This window comes from Macaca nemestrina, chromosome 7 (assembly GCF_043159975.1).
Source record: "Macaca nemestrina isolate mMacNem1 chromosome 7, mMacNem.hap1, whole genome shotgun sequence".
NCBI lineage: Eukaryota > Metazoa > Chordata > Mammalia > Primates > Cercopithecidae > Macaca > Macaca nemestrina.
Genome location: NC_092131.1, coordinates 47039220 through 47056695, shown reverse-complemented (window position 1 = coordinate 47056695; position 17476 = coordinate 47039220). Strand labels below are relative to the sequence as shown.

General features: G+C 38.9%; 2 protein-coding genes across 7 annotated transcripts in view; one reads left to right on the top strand and one right to left on the bottom strand.

The window, feature by feature from the left end:
- Nucleotides 1-154: 154 nt before the first annotated feature.
- LOC105473661 (tRNA methyltransferase 5) lies at nucleotides 155-6283 on the bottom strand. 4 transcript variants are annotated; one of them, XM_024790265.2, is made up of 5 exons: nucleotides 6174-6283; nucleotides 4387-5042; nucleotides 2653-2777; nucleotides 625-1276; nucleotides 155-344 (listed from the first exon to the last, which is right to left on the bottom strand). In XM_024790265.2, the coding sequence occupies exons 1-5, from the start codon at nucleotides 6266-6268 to the stop codon at nucleotides 259-261; spliced, it is 1614 nt and encodes a 537-aa protein (XP_024646033.1). In that variant the 5' UTR covers nucleotides 6269-6283; the 3' UTR covers nucleotides 155-258. The 4 variants fall into 4 exon arrangements, with proteins under 4 accessions (XP_024646033.1, XP_011725880.1, XP_024646034.1 ...); XM_011727578.3 differs by having other exon boundaries at nucleotides 6113-6253; XM_024790266.2 differs by lacking the exon at nucleotides 6174-6283 and adding an exon at nucleotides 5994-6106.
- A 1-nt stretch (nucleotide 6284) lies between these two features.
- The window catches only part of LOC105473660 (solute carrier family 38 member 6), a 66026-nt gene continuing 54834 nt past the window's right edge, over nucleotides 6285-17476 (top strand). For 2 of the 3 annotated variants that reach the window (XM_011727575.3, XM_011727574.3), the window contains exons 1-3: nucleotides 6285-6532; nucleotides 7627-7757; nucleotides 9828-9901. In XM_011727575.3, coding sequence (XP_011725877.2) covers nucleotides 6428-6532; nucleotides 7627-7757; nucleotides 9828-9901 — 310 coding nt within the window. In that variant the 5' untranslated portion in view covers nucleotides 6285-6427. The other variant, XM_011727576.2, reaches the window with a different exon arrangement.

Genomic DNA, 17476 nt, shown 5'->3' with positions numbered 1-17476 from the left:
AGTGATTTTCCCTGAGAGAAAATATTTATTCATTTTTAATAAAAATTAGATATGTTATAAAATAATTGTATATTCTAATTTAGATAATAGGGAATGTGTTTGGTAGACTTAAAGTTTAATTGGTAAGCCTCAATTTATAAAATAAGGCAAAGTATAAGGGTTCAATAGTAAAAACTGAACACTAAAATTTTATTAAATAATACACATTATATTTCACTACATGTAAGTCTGGTAGGGAGATGGAGAAAACATTTCCAATTAAGTGTTTGAAGCAATTTGTGTTTTTTCGTCTGAAAAGGCTTCAGCTGTCCTCTGCCGTTTAAGAGGTGGATCTTCATGATTCTCTGTAACAAATCCAGAAAACCTATTTTAGGTAAGATATTAGCAGTTGAAAATACTCTTTAAAAAACAAACAATATAGGCATTTTTAATCTAGTCAACTTAGACATGAAATAACATTCTTGCAGATTTACTATTTTAATGAAATAGCCTTCTGTTAAGACTGAACTAACAGAGTAGCTTTGTATTAGACTGAACTAATACTGCATTAAAATTTGTAAAACTGGGAGAACTAGTCACAATTGAACAGTAAGGTTTACATCTAATTTCCCAGAAACTGCTCACCTGGATTTTTGGTCTGGTTCTTGTAGAGTACAGCAGCAGGAATCTGAAAGGTGATGCACAGCATTTCCTTGTTTGGGGCCACATTTCTTACCAGGTGAACTGAACTGCATGCCTCCAGAGAAATGCCTAACACAGCTCCAGCCCTTTGCCGAACATCCTTAGCAGGGTTAGCATCTTTGGAAAAGCTGTAACAGTGCACTATGGGAAGGAACTCATTGCTGCATGGCTGTCCATCTAAAAGCCATTTGAAAGCACTAAGAAACTCTATAGCTTTTGCTGGCAAGTTCATGACAATGTGCACAGAGGGTTTTCTTTCTTTTGACAGACTCAGCAGCTGCATTAACTCTTCTTTGACTGGTCCTTGGAGGAAGTCTTTCCCATCCAAGTTGAAGATTTTCACTTTTTGGTCCACTTTATTTAATTTACAGTTGTGCAACAGCCATTTATGAGATTCAGGATTGAGATCATTGGCAAATACAGTGCAGTTTTTCTTTGCTACTGGAATGGCAAAGGGCCCAACCCCAGCAAAAACATCAAATAGGACATCCCCAGCCTTGAGAAGCTCTGTGATACGGCTGTGTTCTGTAGACAGACGGGGATTCCAATAGACTTTTGAAAAATCAAATTCATAGGTATACTTGTTTTCTCGAACCTGAAAAAAGGTGTTATGCTTTTGGTTAATCTCCTTGGTCCTAAATCCTAACCATTGATATTGGATAGGTATGTAAACACACAGGCAAACACATACACATTTAAATTTACTACTGTAAGAGCCAAACAACAGTGCCTTTATAGGCATTTTAATTAGATTCCTGGTGTTTATGCTATTCCTAGGGCCAGTTAATATACTGCATTAGACTTCTTCGTGAGAAAAAGTCATCTCTTTAAAGGCAAGTGGCTCTCTATCTCAATCCTATAGGGCCATGGCCATAAAGTAATTACCATATCACATGAGGAATTTTTCAGACAGGCCAATTAACTGGCTTAATTATACTCTTATGTCACCAGATAGACAAGACCTAAAATTTTGAAACAACACACTACCCATATCTTCATGGTGGGTAGCCAAGTTGCAGACAGTACTTCTATGCAGTAAACAAGCTTCCCTCCTTATTTAGTTTTGTGTTTGTAAAAGGGAGCCATGGTAGATGTGTCACTGAATTTTGAGGTATTTTAGTATGTTTTTAGACAGCTACTTGAACTTTGCAAATTTTATGTCTATAAATTAGAGTCAGTGTATAGAATGAATCATTCCCAGATTCTCTTTCCCAAATTTGGGTTTTCGTGGGTAAACTAAATATATACAGTGAAGCTAATTCTTGAACAAAAGACTTTTTAACATTTCTTTTGGGTTTATTGTAGTAGACACCTTATAAAACAGAAAATAAAACTTAAGTTACAGTCATGGAGTATGACCTCAGCCATCATCTTAAACTCATTAATATGTGGATGAAGAACCAAAGGCCAGAAAGTTCCTAAGTTCTATAAATCTAATAGATACATCTTCCATCTTTTGCTTTCCAGGACCTTAATTCCCAATTTGTATGTATTTTTTTTTTCCTCCTCCCAACCATATCAGATGCTTCTGGCCAAATTATTAAGATTACAGAGGTGGAAATGTTTCTGCAGATTTCTGCCAACTAAAAGTCTTTCTGGGTATAACCTAGAAGATTTAAATATATTTCGAGAACTATTTTATACATACTGTTCTATAACTTGCTTTTTATCACTTATATTGCTTTCTGGGAATTGTCCATTGTCAACCTATCAATGGACAACTTATTTTAACAAATATGCAGCTAAAAAAACTTTAGTGATGGAAATATTCCATCGTATCACTGTATGAGAATTTAACCAATTCTGCTGAAAAGGCTTTATCAATGTTATTCCATCAATAGCATATATAAGTGATCACATTCTCACATACTCATCAACACTGGCTGTTATAAGTATTTTAAATCTTTGTCATCTATTCTGATTCTAAACATTATATTGATATACATCTTACTTGGAGATAATAAAATATACCTTTGTCATCATGTTCTGCTCTCCAGATAGCACTTCCATATGGAAATTTCGGTACATATTGTCAATATTATTTATTTTATTTACTGCTGAGGTGATTCCTGGATTTTTGTCAATCATAACCTGGCCTAAAAGAAAAAATGAAAATCCATAAACTGCCTATTGGTTGCAAAATAAAAGCTAAAATTGTTAATATGAAACAGAAATGAGTTGTATTTCTTTTGGTTGATAGGTTGATAAAGAGTGCACCTACTGTGTGTAATGTGGCATGCAATTTAAAAAATTCAACAGATGACTAAAGTTAATGTCTGACAGTCGCCAATACACACACACACAAAATGTTGGGTACATTTTTAAAGAAAACATTTTGAGGAGTTTGGGTCTACCTCATGTTTTTTCCATGTTTCACTGAATCTTTTCAAATGAGCCAATAAACAAGGAACCAAAAAGGTAGATCACAGGGAATTGGGAAAGAATGGAAAGAGATGTAAAGAACCCTGGCAACAAATGGACTCAGAAAACAGTAAAACATCTGCCGGTTCCACTGGCCTCAAGCCAAATGTCTGTTTTACTGTGGCTTTGGAACAAATGCCCCCACTTTAGAAATACATGCCAGCAAAACAGTGTTTCCCCCCCCCCCAAAAAAAAAAAAGCAGATTCTTTAGAGTCCTATCTAAATTAAATGTTCATTTACTTCAGAGCAGAAAAGCTACAGAACTGGCATACTCATGGCCTTTTGATGAATCTATTTTTTTAGTTAGCACTTTAAAAAACTTATAAAAATCTATATGCTATTTCATTGCCTAACTTGACTTGTAAATCAGCACACAGTACCCAATTATACAATATCCTGAAATACAACCAGCATTTGTCCAATTTCTGATAATCAGATACTTGTTTTTTAATATAGTATCAATAAACAAATTAATCATTGTTCTTACCGTGTCTGCTTCATGTATCTGAACTCAACTTTTAAGGTATGGAATTTAGTTTGAAATGAGGAATGAAATTTATAAATTTTTAAAAACTAATCTGAAGGTCTATAGTAAAAGCTTTAAAATTACTACTGTATGAAAATGTTTCACTTTTAATATATGAGTGCCTCTATGAAAGAAAGCTTATAAAATGGGAATGCCAGAGGAATGTTTGAGTTAGGGTAGGCAGTGCCTCATAGGAAAGCCTAGACTTGATATTTGTACCCAGTCACAATTACAAGGATCTGTTTAAGTATTTATGTTACCACTATCCATTATTACTCCATTCATCAATAAAAACAAAAGAAATGTGTAACAGGACAGTATGGTGCTTGACATATTGTAGAGGCTCAATTGGTTGAACCAATGAAAGCATAAGTAAACATCTTGCACTTTTGACTATAAAGTACCCAAATTTATGAAACCTAGTATTTAACATAGCCCTGAAGGCCTAACAAGTCTTGTGTACCAAAAAGATCTCTCCTCAATGTAGCTGCCAAAGCATGTGATTCAAGTTTAATCTACACTGATGTACTGGTGTACACAAAAGCCTGGACCAATATTTGGAACCTGCTATGATTCTAAAGAAGATATTCCAAAATGGCCCTTAAAAGAGGGTATATAGCTCAAGATCTAGCTTAAAGTTAACATGACAAAATGTTCTGCCTCTGTAACTTGGTGTTAAAAAAAATAATTTTTAAAGCTAAAATTAACAATTTGCAAACTCCCTTCAAATACATGAATATTACTATGACACACGTACCAATTAACTGTTTGAAAGGCAGTTGATGATCTCGAAGGTTCAGGTGTGCAATATGTCCAACTCTGCTAAATCCTGAAGTTACATCTTGACCTTCAGGAAGCACAGCTCTCAAGATTTCTTCTGACTTAAAGTTTTCATATGTTAGTTCCAAATTATATTTAGAGATCTGTGGACTGACATTAAGCTGCTCTAAAACACTGAGTTCTGCTTTTTCAAAGGAATCATGAGTAAATATTTTATAGGGATCCAACAAGATTAGTCTACTTTCTTTATCTTCTGGATCTTCAATCACACGTTTTATGCCTGGGCGCTGCAACGCTGCCCTTCTTAGGGATCGCATCAATCTACTGACTATTTCTTTCCTCACTTTAAGCACTGGAATGTTGACTGTCTTTTTAAAAGCTGTTCTATCAAGTTTTGTCATGCCTCGGACATCAGAGGGTGGTGAAAACAATTCAGAGTCTCTCTCATGTGTTTCTATTTCTGGCATGGTTGAGAATCTTTTTCTTTGACCCAGTAAGAAAATACCAGGTGATTCCGAAAGCGTCTGTGTCAGAGATGTCCAAGCTAGTGGAATCAACGATTTTGATTCAGTTATGCTATGGCGTTCCAGTTTCAGAAGTCTTCTTGAGAATCCAAATGGCCTCCATAAGATCCTTAAAAAATAAAAAAAAATTCACACACGACAGCTTTTGAGAATAAAAATCTAAATTCTACTATCTCAAATAACCTGCTAAATGCTGTCAAAACGTTTGGTGGTGTGTGGGAAGTATACTATCTTTTCCAGAACAGGATGACTTTTTCAGGAAGTCATATTAATGGTAGATAATAGTGGTATATATTAAATTTACACTTTCAATCCACTGCTGCCAGTTCAGAGGGCTTAGTGATCCATCAGCCATACTCAATGATCCTCTTCACCCACAATTTTCTAGATAATACATTTGGGATTGGAAGGCTGAAATATGAGTTAAATGGTCATCTGTAAATGAAATAGTCATTATACACGACCATTACTAGTGGCGATATTTATTAGGATAGTTTCATGGGTGCTTATTGTGTCAGATGCTGCGCTAAATGCTTTATGTACATTATCAATCTTGGGAGGTGTGCAGTACTGCACCCTCATTTTGTAAATGAGTAAACGAAAGCTCAGAAGTAAGGTAACCCATCCAAAGTCTCCCAACTGGTTAGTGGCTAAGCATGGATTAAAACCTAGTTTTGGCTGACTTCGGTGCTTGTGTTCTTAATATATCGCTCTGTTGTTTGTTTTGGATGCTTTACTGCCACGTGTCCTGCCTTTAACTAGAGGCTTCTGTATTTGAGGACGAGAGCTTTGCTGAGTGTTATATGCATAGTATCAGTTATTCACTGTCTTCTAAAATACCAAAGAATTTTGTAAAAAAAAAAAATACTTGTAAGGGGAAAGGGCCGTGTCCCAGAATCCTGTAAAGCAACGAAGTCTTTCACCGTCAGAGATCAAATTAGGTCCAAATGGGTGACCCTGGATAAATTACTATGAGTCTCGGTTTTCCCATTAGTAAAATGTGTCGAAAGGCTTTTGAAACATTCCTTACTATCCAGTACCTCGAATCTAAGCTCAGCACCTAGGCGGGTGGGTGACCTCACGATGTTTTTGTGCCCTGGCAGCACGAGGCGGAAAGCAGCCCTGGGCGGGCTGGTACCTCCCCTGGACCATTAGCCCCTAACGAGGCCGCCACCTTACCAAAGCACCATTCCAATTCCCCAAGTCGCTCTGCAGCTGGATCCGCGAGCCGACTCCCCACCTCCGGCTCCGGTACGGATCGGATGTGGGTCGCCAGTGGATGAGTTGGTCTTCTATGACATCATCACTGTTCGCCGCGGAGAGGGCGAGCGTCATCAGATCACGTCCACTCGCTACTCTCCTTCCCGGCCCTGGTGAAGTACGGAACGCCGGAAGGGCCGGGCTCAAAGCTCCGCCTCTGGCGCGACCGACTACCGGAGCGCAGGGCAGAGGTAAAGGCTCGCAGATGGACCTGGTAGTCAGCTGGAGAGCAGCATGGAGGCGTCCTGGGGGAGCGTCAACGCTGAGCGGGGCTGGTATGTCTCTGCCCAGCAGCCTGAAGAAGCGGAGGCCGAAGAGTTGAGTCCGTTGCTAAGCAACGTAAGTGAACTCTGTTCGCTTCCTGGCGCTGACACCCGCCGACTTCCCTCAAGTGCCTGCCAAATAAGACCCAGAAAAGGAGGACCGTACCGGGAAGGGAGAGATGCTGGAGCCTGAACCCTGGGGGATGGGGCCCGAAAGCAGCCGCTGAGATTCAGATGAGATTGGCGCAGTTATGAATGTGATAGCAGCCTAGCATACTCTAGAAAGAAAAGATGAAAAGCGTCGGGTGGAAGAGATGCAGCGTTTAGTGCATGATGGGATGAGCGGCCCTAGGATTATGTACTCACTGCTGTTAGTATCTTTGTCACCTTATTTTCTCCACCAGTCTCGTGAGGTCTTTGCAAGAGTCACAGGATTTTCCTTTTCCGACTTAGTCATGGAGGGAGGGAGAGTAATAAACATTTTAATACAGAAATTCTTAGCGGCAGAATGGAAGTGGCTTGATAGTAAGGGTATAGCACGTTCCTGACTCTAAAGCCTGTGCAGTGGGCACTCCGCTTTTTAACTCGAGTCCTAGGCACTGTTCTCAGGACTTTATTCCCAATGCTATTTGTGGGGAGGGGGATGTTTTCAGGGATACCGCCAGAACAACGTGAATTGCTTCTATTTATAATATTGTCGTTGCAAGGTATTCCTGACCATCCTTCCAGTTTGGTAGAACTGATTCATTAGATATATAAGTAGAGATTAGTTGTGCAGTCCGAGAAATTGAGGAGGAACAACTGTCCACGGCAGTCCCAGGTTGACTCAGCAATTCTTTAGTAATCACATGAGTTGAGGCCATATCCCTCCTCTCCCTCCCCACCCCATTCCTGTCCTATCTTCATTTCTTGCAGTCACAAGGTTAGTCATGGCCCTTCCTGAACCCTGCCTGTCTTGTGTACTGGTGGAAACCCTAGATTCCTGGAGCTGCACTAGTGGGAGGTGGGAAGGAAAGGAAAGGAAACTAGTGTTGGTTAAGCAACTAATATGTCATACAAAGCCTGGTGGTTTGCAGCTTTTTTCCATAATCTTTCATTTATGGGATTTCTTCACGAAATTTTAACTTCACCATCCAAACATTTAACATTACTAAATTTGTGTGCTTACAGGAACTTCACAGACAGCGATCCCCGGGTGTTTCATTTGGTTTATCAGTGTTTAATTTGATGAATGCCATCATGGGAAGTGGCATCCTTGGCTTAGCTTTTATTATGGCTAATACTGGTATCCTTGGATTTAGGTGAGTCTTCATATTTTACCATCACATTTTTTTTCCATTTTGATAATATACTGAGAAACAGAGAGAGAGAGAGGTATTCCAGAAGCTGCTATTATCCAATTTCTAATTAAGTTATTTCTGGGGTTTTAGCATTTTTCTTGCTATTCTTGTTGCTAGTCTGTACCTTGGAGGGATACCACATAGCTTCTTAAATACAAAAGTGTGACTAGTTTTTAAAAACGGGAAATTGATCCACATTTCATTTATAATGAAATATGCCACTTAAGAGTGGCATATTCATTGTGTCTCCTTGGCCAAAGTGAATCAAAGCCATGCAGATTAACTTCCAAATAGCAGTTTTGTGAGTGCAAATACAACACATAATCTTTTCATTCCTCGCTCTCTCTTTGTATTGTTAAGTAGCCTTATTTCACTTTCTGAGGCCAGGCGTGTGTTTTGTGCCTGTTCTTTTTTATGTTTCAGAACTTGGCTTGTAGGCCAATTTGCCCAAAATAGAAGACAATCCTGGATATTCTGTGCTCTCATAGTACTTTGTATATTCATTTTGTTATTATAATTGTTACAATGATACGTTTGAAGATTAATAGTCCCACTTAACTGAAATCCTTTATAACTGGAGGTCAAGGCAGGCGGATCACTGGAGCCCAGGAGTTTGAGACCAACCTGGGCAAGATGGTGAAACCCCATCTCTGCCAAAAATACAAAAATTAGTTTAGTGTGGTGGAGTGTGCCTGTAGTTCCTAGCTACTTGGGAGGATTGCTTGAACCTGAGAGGTTGAGGCTGCAGCGAGCCATGATCGGGCCACTGCACTCCAGCCTGGGTGCCAGAAGGAGATCCTGTCTAAAAAATTAAAAAAATAGAAAAAATCCTTTGTAACTGGACCTTATCCTTAGCATCTAGCACCACAAGGCTAATAGAATGAATGAATGACAAGTTGGCTTTGTTTGTCAGTAGAAGCAGATCTATTTACTAGAAACTTTAAAATGCCTAGAGAGTCTCTTTTAGGTTTATTTCCTGCTTTTATCCAAATTTTTTGATAAGCAAAGCAACTTTTAAGTAACCCACCTTGCTTTTATTATGGAATGTATTCAAAAACTTTCATTATTTTTAAAATTAAAAACTATATGTGACACCTTAAGCAAGACATAGAGGACTTGTTTTTGGTTCTCTTTGAAAAATCATAATTTATGCACCAGGGTTTACATGCAATATATACTGCTGAATGTGTGCCCACCCAGTCATATCAACCATCATTTTTGGTGATGCTAAACTCTTATTTTGTCAAGTTCCTGATGTCAGTTTAATGACATGTGTACTTTTACCTCTCAATTTTGTTATTTATTAACAAGTATTAACTGGACCATAGAGAGAAAATTTCTTCAATGACCGGGGCAGTTCATTGGGGATAGCTGTATAGAAGCTTGTCCTGCCGGTGTGAATAGGAAAAAATCTAAGTTTTTTCTTTCACACTGTTGGTGAGAGGACCTCAATCATTACATTGTTTGCACATTTTTCAAATTGCATCATTAGAGGTATGTTAACTACATTGGTTTAGTTTGGTTTGGAGAGTGTGTGTGTTTAATAGATGCTAGAAAATACAGTCTAAATAAATCTTAAATACACCTTAATAAGGTGAAGGTGTGATAAGGAGGTCCACATCACTGGAAGTAGAGAGGGGAAGGGAAAAAGAGAAGACAATGAGATTGCATAAGTAAAACTTCTACTTAGACTCAAAATAAGAAGAAAACCAGTCATAAAAGGGAAATATTACAATATTATTTAATGGCTGATTCAGCAGTCAGCAGACAATAATGCAAAATGCGGAAGTTTGCTTGTATTTTAAATAAGTTTGGTTTTTATTTCTTTTTTGATTTCAAAATCAGTATATTTTCATTTAAATAAAATGTGGTAAATACAAAAAAGTAGAAAAGTATCTTCTTAATTTCCTAAATGAACATAATTCAACTACTCAGAGATAGTTCCTGTGAATATTTGACTGTTAAGAAATTTGTTTTGTAAAAAAGACAAACTTTTGGGAGGATTTGACCAGGTGTTCTTTTATGTTGTAGCTTCTTGCTGCTGACAGTTGCTCTCCTGGCTTCTTACTCAGTCCATCTTCTGCTTAGTATGTGTATTCAGACAGGTAAGTAAAAATATTATGCTGCTTCATTTAATAAAGCAGTCCCTTGAGTTTGTATCTACATATAGAATTGGATGTCTCAAATCTAATATCCAGTGAGCATACATTTTTATTAGATGGGGTGATCAGAATGGAGAATTTGAAAAAACCAGATATACAGACCCAATACTGTGGGAGAATATCCAAGCACAGGGTGGGAGGAGGTAACTAGCATTTTTGCCTGCTTTCCTCCACAGCACATAACCTAATTTTCTGGAGTAGAGTAGATTATGGGAGGATCTAAAAGGTGTTCAAAGGATCCAAACCTTATGCTTATGGGGAAATCATTTTCTCAAGGAGAGAACACATTCCCAGAGCTACTGCTGCCTTCCCTGCCCCCATCTACCTGCTAGTCAGAGGTAGGGATGGCAGAATTAGGATTGTAGGAAGTAAGGTCACAAAGCTTTAATTTATTTAGATGCATTTTGTATTTTTAATTGCAAGTCTAGAATAGGGTAGTTTCTTCCTAAGAGAAATAAGTATGTGCAGTTAATTCAATGTATTTGTGTCTATTTTTTTTTCCATTTGGAATTTTATTATGCAGTTCAGTCATGTATTGAATAAGTTCTTTTAGGATCCAGCAAACAAAAGTATATGAATTATAGAAGTGCTTTTGTAAGGTTTTCCTTTTGTCATTAACAGATATTCTGTGTTCGTCAGTCCTGGTCTTTTTATCTGTCTAGTCTCTTTTATCTTTGGATTAGGTCAGCTTTGATGCAAAAATCATGGGTTTAATTCTTAAATGGATGAATTCGTTTTGCTCTATCTGGCCTTGTGATTTTCAGATTTTAAGAAGAAAAGTAGATACACAAAATAGATAAAAATGGATTTCTTAATTCATTTAGTATTTCTATAAAGAATACCTGATTCTGCATAATTTATAAGTAAAAGAGGTTTATTTTGCTCATAGTTCTACAGACTCTGCAAGAAGCATGGCCCTTATGAGGGGCTTCTCTGCTCCATCTGCATCTAGTAAGGGGCTCAGGCTGCTTTCATTCATTGTGGAAGGTGAAGGGGAGCCAGGATGTGCAGAGATCACAGGGCAAGAGAGGAAGCCAGAGAGGAGGGGCATGCCCAGTTCTTTTTAACAACCAGCTCTCATGAAACTAATGAAAGTAAAAACTCACTCATTACCCCAAGTAAGGCACCAAGTCATTCATGAGGGATCTGGCCTCAGGGCCCAAACACCTCCCCTTTGGCCCTACCTCCAACACTGGGGATCTGATTTCAACATGAGATTTGGAGGGGTCTGACAAACCAAACTATAGCAGTGAGGCTATTCTGTGCTGAAACAGGTGAGAGAAGCCCAGTGATGTTTCTTAAGAATTTTAAGGCTCTTCAGAATAATTCTGAAACCACTGCTCTACTTTGTTTTCCTAAAGCCTGTCCATCATCAGAAACACCCTTAGATCTCTTTATGCACAGAGAGTTCTAAGCCTCAGGGATTCTAATTTCAAAAATCTGAGGTGAGACTCAAGAATATGTTTTTAACAAGGCAAAACCAGTTTAGGATCCATAGTTTATAGCTCTAACTTGTACCAGTGGTTTGGCCATCCAATGCCAGATATGTTTTTAACAAGTCCTCCAGGTGATTCTTATGCAACTCTAGTTTAGGATTCATAGTTTATAGCCACAACTTCTAACAGTGTTTTGGCCATCCAGTGCATGCCTCTGCTCTCAAGGGGCTTGGGTGAATGTGCCGACAGATAAAAATACTAGGAAACAGTACAAATATTAATCCTAAAGTGACAGGTTGTTCATAAAAGCATCCTGAATTTAGGAATACTAGCTTTTGATAAATATATTTGTAAATCCTGCTGAAACTTGAATTTTAATTGCATGTATTGAAATTTTGTTACATGTGAAAAAAATTTTACTTAATTATGATACTTTAACATCTTGGTAGATTCTTTTAATTCATTCTATTAAAAGATTAATACTTTAGTCAACTACGTGGCAATTGTGTCTTTCAAGCTTCATTTTAAAACTTCATTTTAGTTTTAATTAAAGTAAAATATTTTATTAATTTCAGTTATGTGGGAGTAGTATTCAGTGTGTGGAGATTTCTAAGTAATGTTAATTTTTTACTCCTTCAGTTCACATGTATTTAACTTTAAGATTCTGATACTGTGTTTGTTCTTTTCTGTAACTCTGGGGCGTATGAAGTGAATATGTCTGTTTCTCTTTCTTTTCTCTTTTTCTTTGATTTCTGTAGCCTACTTGGGCCCATGAACTAACTACTTCATGGTTCTGCCTGCACATTGACGCACCTGTCTTCCGTTGATTGAATTCCTTCAATCTTTCTAAAATTCTCTGTGGAGGTAGGCTTTTCTCTTTTTTTTTTCAATACATACATTCATATATAAAGACTAGAGAATAATATGTAACTAACTCTCCCCCAACAGTTTGTTGGTCTATCATAAGAGTAATATGCTCAGATTGAATTCATTGGTAAGAGAAAGAGCTATCGTGAGTTTTTATAAATAACTTCTTCATTTATTTGCTGGAGGCAAAGGGTAAAGAGAAATTTTCATCTTTATAAAAGTAAAGGATTTCGGCCGGGCGCGGTGGCTCAAGCCTGTAATCCCAGCACTTTGGGAGGCCAAGGCGGGTGGATCACGAGGTCAGGAGATCGAGACCATCCTGGCTAACATGATGAAACCCCGTCTCTACTAAAAATACAAAAAACTAGCCGGGCGTGGTGGCGGGCGCCTGTAGTCCCAGCTACTCGGAGACTGAGGCGGGAGAATGGCGTGAACCCGGGAGGTGGAGCTTGCAGTGAGCCGATATCGCGCCACTGCACTCCAGCCTGGGCGACAGAGCGAGACTCCGTCTCAAAAAAAAAAAAAAAGTAAAGGATTTCTTCACATGAAATTCTACTTTAGATTTTATGGAGAGTTTGGGGTCTATCAGGACTTTTCATGGGAGCTGAGGTGACATATAAAGAACATTATTCTCTTTAGCCTTAGTTTGTCATCTATAAAATGGCAGTGATAACACTTCCCTCTTGGAATTGTTCTGAGAATGAAATAAAATAATGTATATGAAATGTCAGGTCCTTGGCAAATGAGTTGTCACTGGGGCAAAAATCTCTAAAGATTGCAGGGTGTTGTACACACTGCTATCTCAGAAATAGTTGGTTTGTTGCCATTCTTTTGGAATACTTCTCATGCTCTGGTACTAAACCCACAGCTCTGCTCCACGGGCTTCCATGTCACTGTCAACTGGAGAGAATGAGAGTCCTAGAAGTCTGCATACCTCTGGCCAAACCACAACTCCCTAGTCCTTGATCCCTACTACTCACTGCATTGTCACCATTATTTGCCTTGAGACCATTTGGACTATGACATTATACCATTTATCTCAATTTGTGTTAGTCATTTCAAGTATATTAGGTTATATTTCATTTCTCAGACTCATCCGATATGGTTGTCATCTGTTTCTGACCTCATCTTCCACTGCTCTCTAACTCCTGAAACCCTTCCACTGTGCTCTCTGGAACTCACAGTCAATCATCAGCAAAACTCACATGTCTCTAATTCTGTTCTGAACATTTCTGTTTGTTTCTTACTCTATGAGAACCTCCTCTGAGGCTTCCCTATAGTTGTCTCAAGTGGTCAGTCTTTTCTCTTTATGTCTCTCATACTAATCTGAAGATGGTATAGGTGTCCTGTTTGTCCCACATTTCTGCTTCTCAACTGTCTTCCTCTCCCTGAACCCCCCAACTTTTAATCTCATGAATATATACCATCTACAGCTCTCCTTACCGTTGTCATCTATAGACTCCTAGACAGTTTCCTGTCATTTCATGAATGTTTTAGCTAAATTTTAGCTTCTACTTGCCTTTTAGTTTCTTCAGTATTACCCCTGTTATAATTCTGGATGATTTCAATATCCATGTAGCTAATCCTTCTAATGCTTTCAGTTCCTGAACCTCTTCTTCTCTAATGATCATATTCTCTACCTACACTGGCCACTTATTTTTTTCCATGGTCGTACCATTGATCTTGTCACTACCCGAATAGCATTTGTTAGTATCTGCCCATCTGCCACCACCGTCTCCTAAGTTTCTAACTCACCCTCTCAAGTACTTCAACTCTGACAGTTTTCACCCCTACCAAGATTTCTATCAATTCATTGATCCTACCGCCTTTGCACTGACCCCCCACACCCATGCTTATTTCCCTCTTTATCCAGTTGAGGTTTTGTAGTATGTTATTTAATCCCTTTCCTATCCCTTGAACCATCATATTTCCTTGGCAAAATTCCAACCATAGTTAAATATAACTCTACCTACTTCACATTTGCACCCATGCATTTGAATGTTCCTGAAGAAAAGCATAACCATGCAGACTGATATCACTATAATTCAATGTCTAGTGGGCCTATGATGCTGTTACACAATTCTGGTTCACTTTAGTTCATCACTCCATTCAGCTCATTTATCTACTGTCTAGGAGATTGCTTTTTTATATCTTCTGCTTTCTGTCAAACCTTCGACACTTTTTTCTTTGATTTTACCCATAACTGATATTCTTCACTTTCTGTTTCACTGAAAAAACAGAAGCAGTCATAAAAGAATTTCATAAGCTCTTGCCACCACTTATTTATCTGTGCTCATATACTCTGTTCCTTGGGATGAATTCTTTGTGTTTATATCTAAGGCCTACCCCTCCACTTATGCTATGATCCCACCTGCTCTTGCCTACATCACTCCAGCCACTTTCTCCCTTCTTTCTTATTTCTTGGTCGTTTTCTACCATTTCCTTCCTATAACTTTACAAATAGACTAGTTTGTCTCATCTTAAAAATCTCTTTGACTTCGCATCTTTTGAATATGCCTCATGTCTTCATGACAGTACTCCTTATAATTGTCTAAACCAGGCCAGGTGTGGTGTCTCATGCCTGTAATCCTAGCACTTCGGGAGGCAGACACAGGAAGATCACTTGAAGTCAGGAGTTTGAGACCAGCCTGGGCAACAGGGCGAAACCCCATCTCTTAAAAAAAAAAAAAAAAAAAAAAAAAATTTGCATGAGGTGGCATGAGCCTGTAGTCCTAGCTACTACTGGGGCAGCTGAGGCAAGAGAATCACTTGAGCCAGGGAGGCAGAGGTTGCAGTGAGCCGAGATCATGCTGTTGCACTTCAGCCTGGGGGATGGGAGTGAAACCCTGGCTCCAAAAAAAAAAAATAATTATCTAAACCAGATGTCTCCAGTTCCTCTCCTCTCACTCCTGTCAGGCTTTTCCACTGAAACTGTTGTACCAGTAACTTCCACATTGCTAAATCCAATGGTCAATTCTCAGTCAGCAGCATGTGACACAACTGATAACTCCTTCCTTTCTGAAAGACGAGTCACGCTCTCCTAGCTCTTCCTGTTTCATTGAACACTCCTTTTCTCTTCTGTTGAATTCTCTTAATCTCCCCATCCTCTAAACATTGGTGTGCCCCTGGGACTATTTCTCTGATCTCTTTTCTTTTATTTTCTTTCTTTTTCTTTTTTTTTTGAGATAGAGTCTCGCTCTGTCACCCAGGCTGGAATGCAGTGGTGTGATTTTGGCTCACTGTAACCTCCGCCCTGCAGGGTTCAAGTGATTCTCCTGCCTCAGCCATCCAAGCAAGTGGGATTACAGGCATGCACCACCACACCCAGATAATTTTTGTATTTTTAGTAGAGACAGGGTTTTGCCATGTTGGCCAGGCCGGTCTCGAACTTCTGGCCTCAAGTGATCCGCCCACCTTGTCCTCCCAAAGTGCTGGGATTACAGGTGTGAGTGATCTCTTTTCTTTTACACTCGGTCTTGGGCTCATGGTGATTCTGAAATGTATATCCCTGACCTGGAACTCTCCACTGAATTTCAGTCTCATCTCCAGCTGCCTCCGTGACATCTCCACCTGGGTGTCTAACAGCTCAGATTTATAAAATTCCCCATCTTTATACTACCAATCTACACTTTCTACTGTTCCCATCTAAGTAAATGGTAATGTCTTTCTTTTAATTGCTTAGGCCAAGGATCTTTAAGTTATTCTGTATCTCCCCTTTTTCACCTCATTCTGCATGTTCAATCCATGCCATACTGTTCCCTTCACGTCCAAAAAAAATTTTTTTTGAGATAGTGTCTTGCTCTGTGGCCCAGGCTGAAATGCAGTGATGTGACCATAACTCACTGCAGCCTCAACCTCATGCCTCAGCCTCCCGAGTAGCTGGTATCCACAGGCACACATCACCATGCATGTCACCACACCTAGCTAACCTCAGTCTCCTGAGTAGCAGGTACTGCAGGCTATGCACATCACCACACACATCACCACACCTGGCTCATTTTTTAATTTTTTGCAGAGATGGGCTCTTACCACGATGCCTAGGCTGTTTTCCAACACCAGCTCAAGCAATCCTCCTGCCTTGACCTCCCAAAGTGCTTGGGATTACAGGCATGAGCCATCGTGCCTTGCCAAAAAATTAATAATCTGATTTTTTTCTCATTTAATTGCTACCACTCATCTTCAGTTACTATTACCACCATCAAAAGTAATAGCTTATCTTTTTGTTTTTACTTCCACTCTTACTTCCTGCAGTCTATTCTTAACAAAACAACCATGATGATCCTGTTAATGTAAGTTGGGTCATAGCATTCCTTTGCTCAAAATCCTCTAGTTGTTTCCCAGTTCAATCAAAGTAAAAGCAGAAATCATTACAAAGTCCAACACAAGTCTTCTGCCCTTTTTATCTCCTTGATTTATCTTCCAGTACTCCCTCACTTGTTTCAGTCACACTTTTAATTTTCATCTTATGTAACATTTACTTATATAGCACTTAGCATCATTTTAAGGACTTTATGAATATTCATTTAATCTTCATAATAATATTACGAAGTAAGTACCAATATTATTTCCATTTTTTGAAATGAGGTAACTGTGGCTCAGAGAGGTTAAAGTAACTTGTCCAAGAGAGGTGAAAGTAACTTCCCAGTTAGGAAGTATAGGAGGCAGGATTCAAACCCACACAGTCTGGCTCTAAAATTGTGCTCAGTATTCCCCAGTTGTGCTGGGTAGTCTCCTGCTTCCATACCTTTGTGCTTTCTGTGCTCTTCTTGGGCGTTTCTTCCCCCAGTTTCCCACATGGCTTTGCTCACTCATCACCTTCAAGGCTTTGACAAATCTTACCTCTTCTGTGAGATCTTTTTATACTATCTCATTTAAAATTACAAGCAGCAATGGTTGATCTACAGTGTCATCAAGGAAAGAGGATCTGCCTTTCTGTTCCGTTATTCTTGTGTGTGCCTTCCCCATCCTTGAGGTCTAGGATGACTTGTGGAGTGCAGACATCGCATCCGTGTTCTAGAGAGCAGAAAGAGAGAAGGGGATGCCTACCAACTGAATCTCACTTAAGACTCTCTCTTCTTGCTGCCAGAACTTAATATGCCCAATGGCCATAATAAATAAATTGCATAGGGACCTAGAAAATGTAGCATTTATTACAGGTGGCAATGAACCCAACTAAAAGTCAGGGTTCTGTTACTCAGGTAGAAGAAGGGAAGAG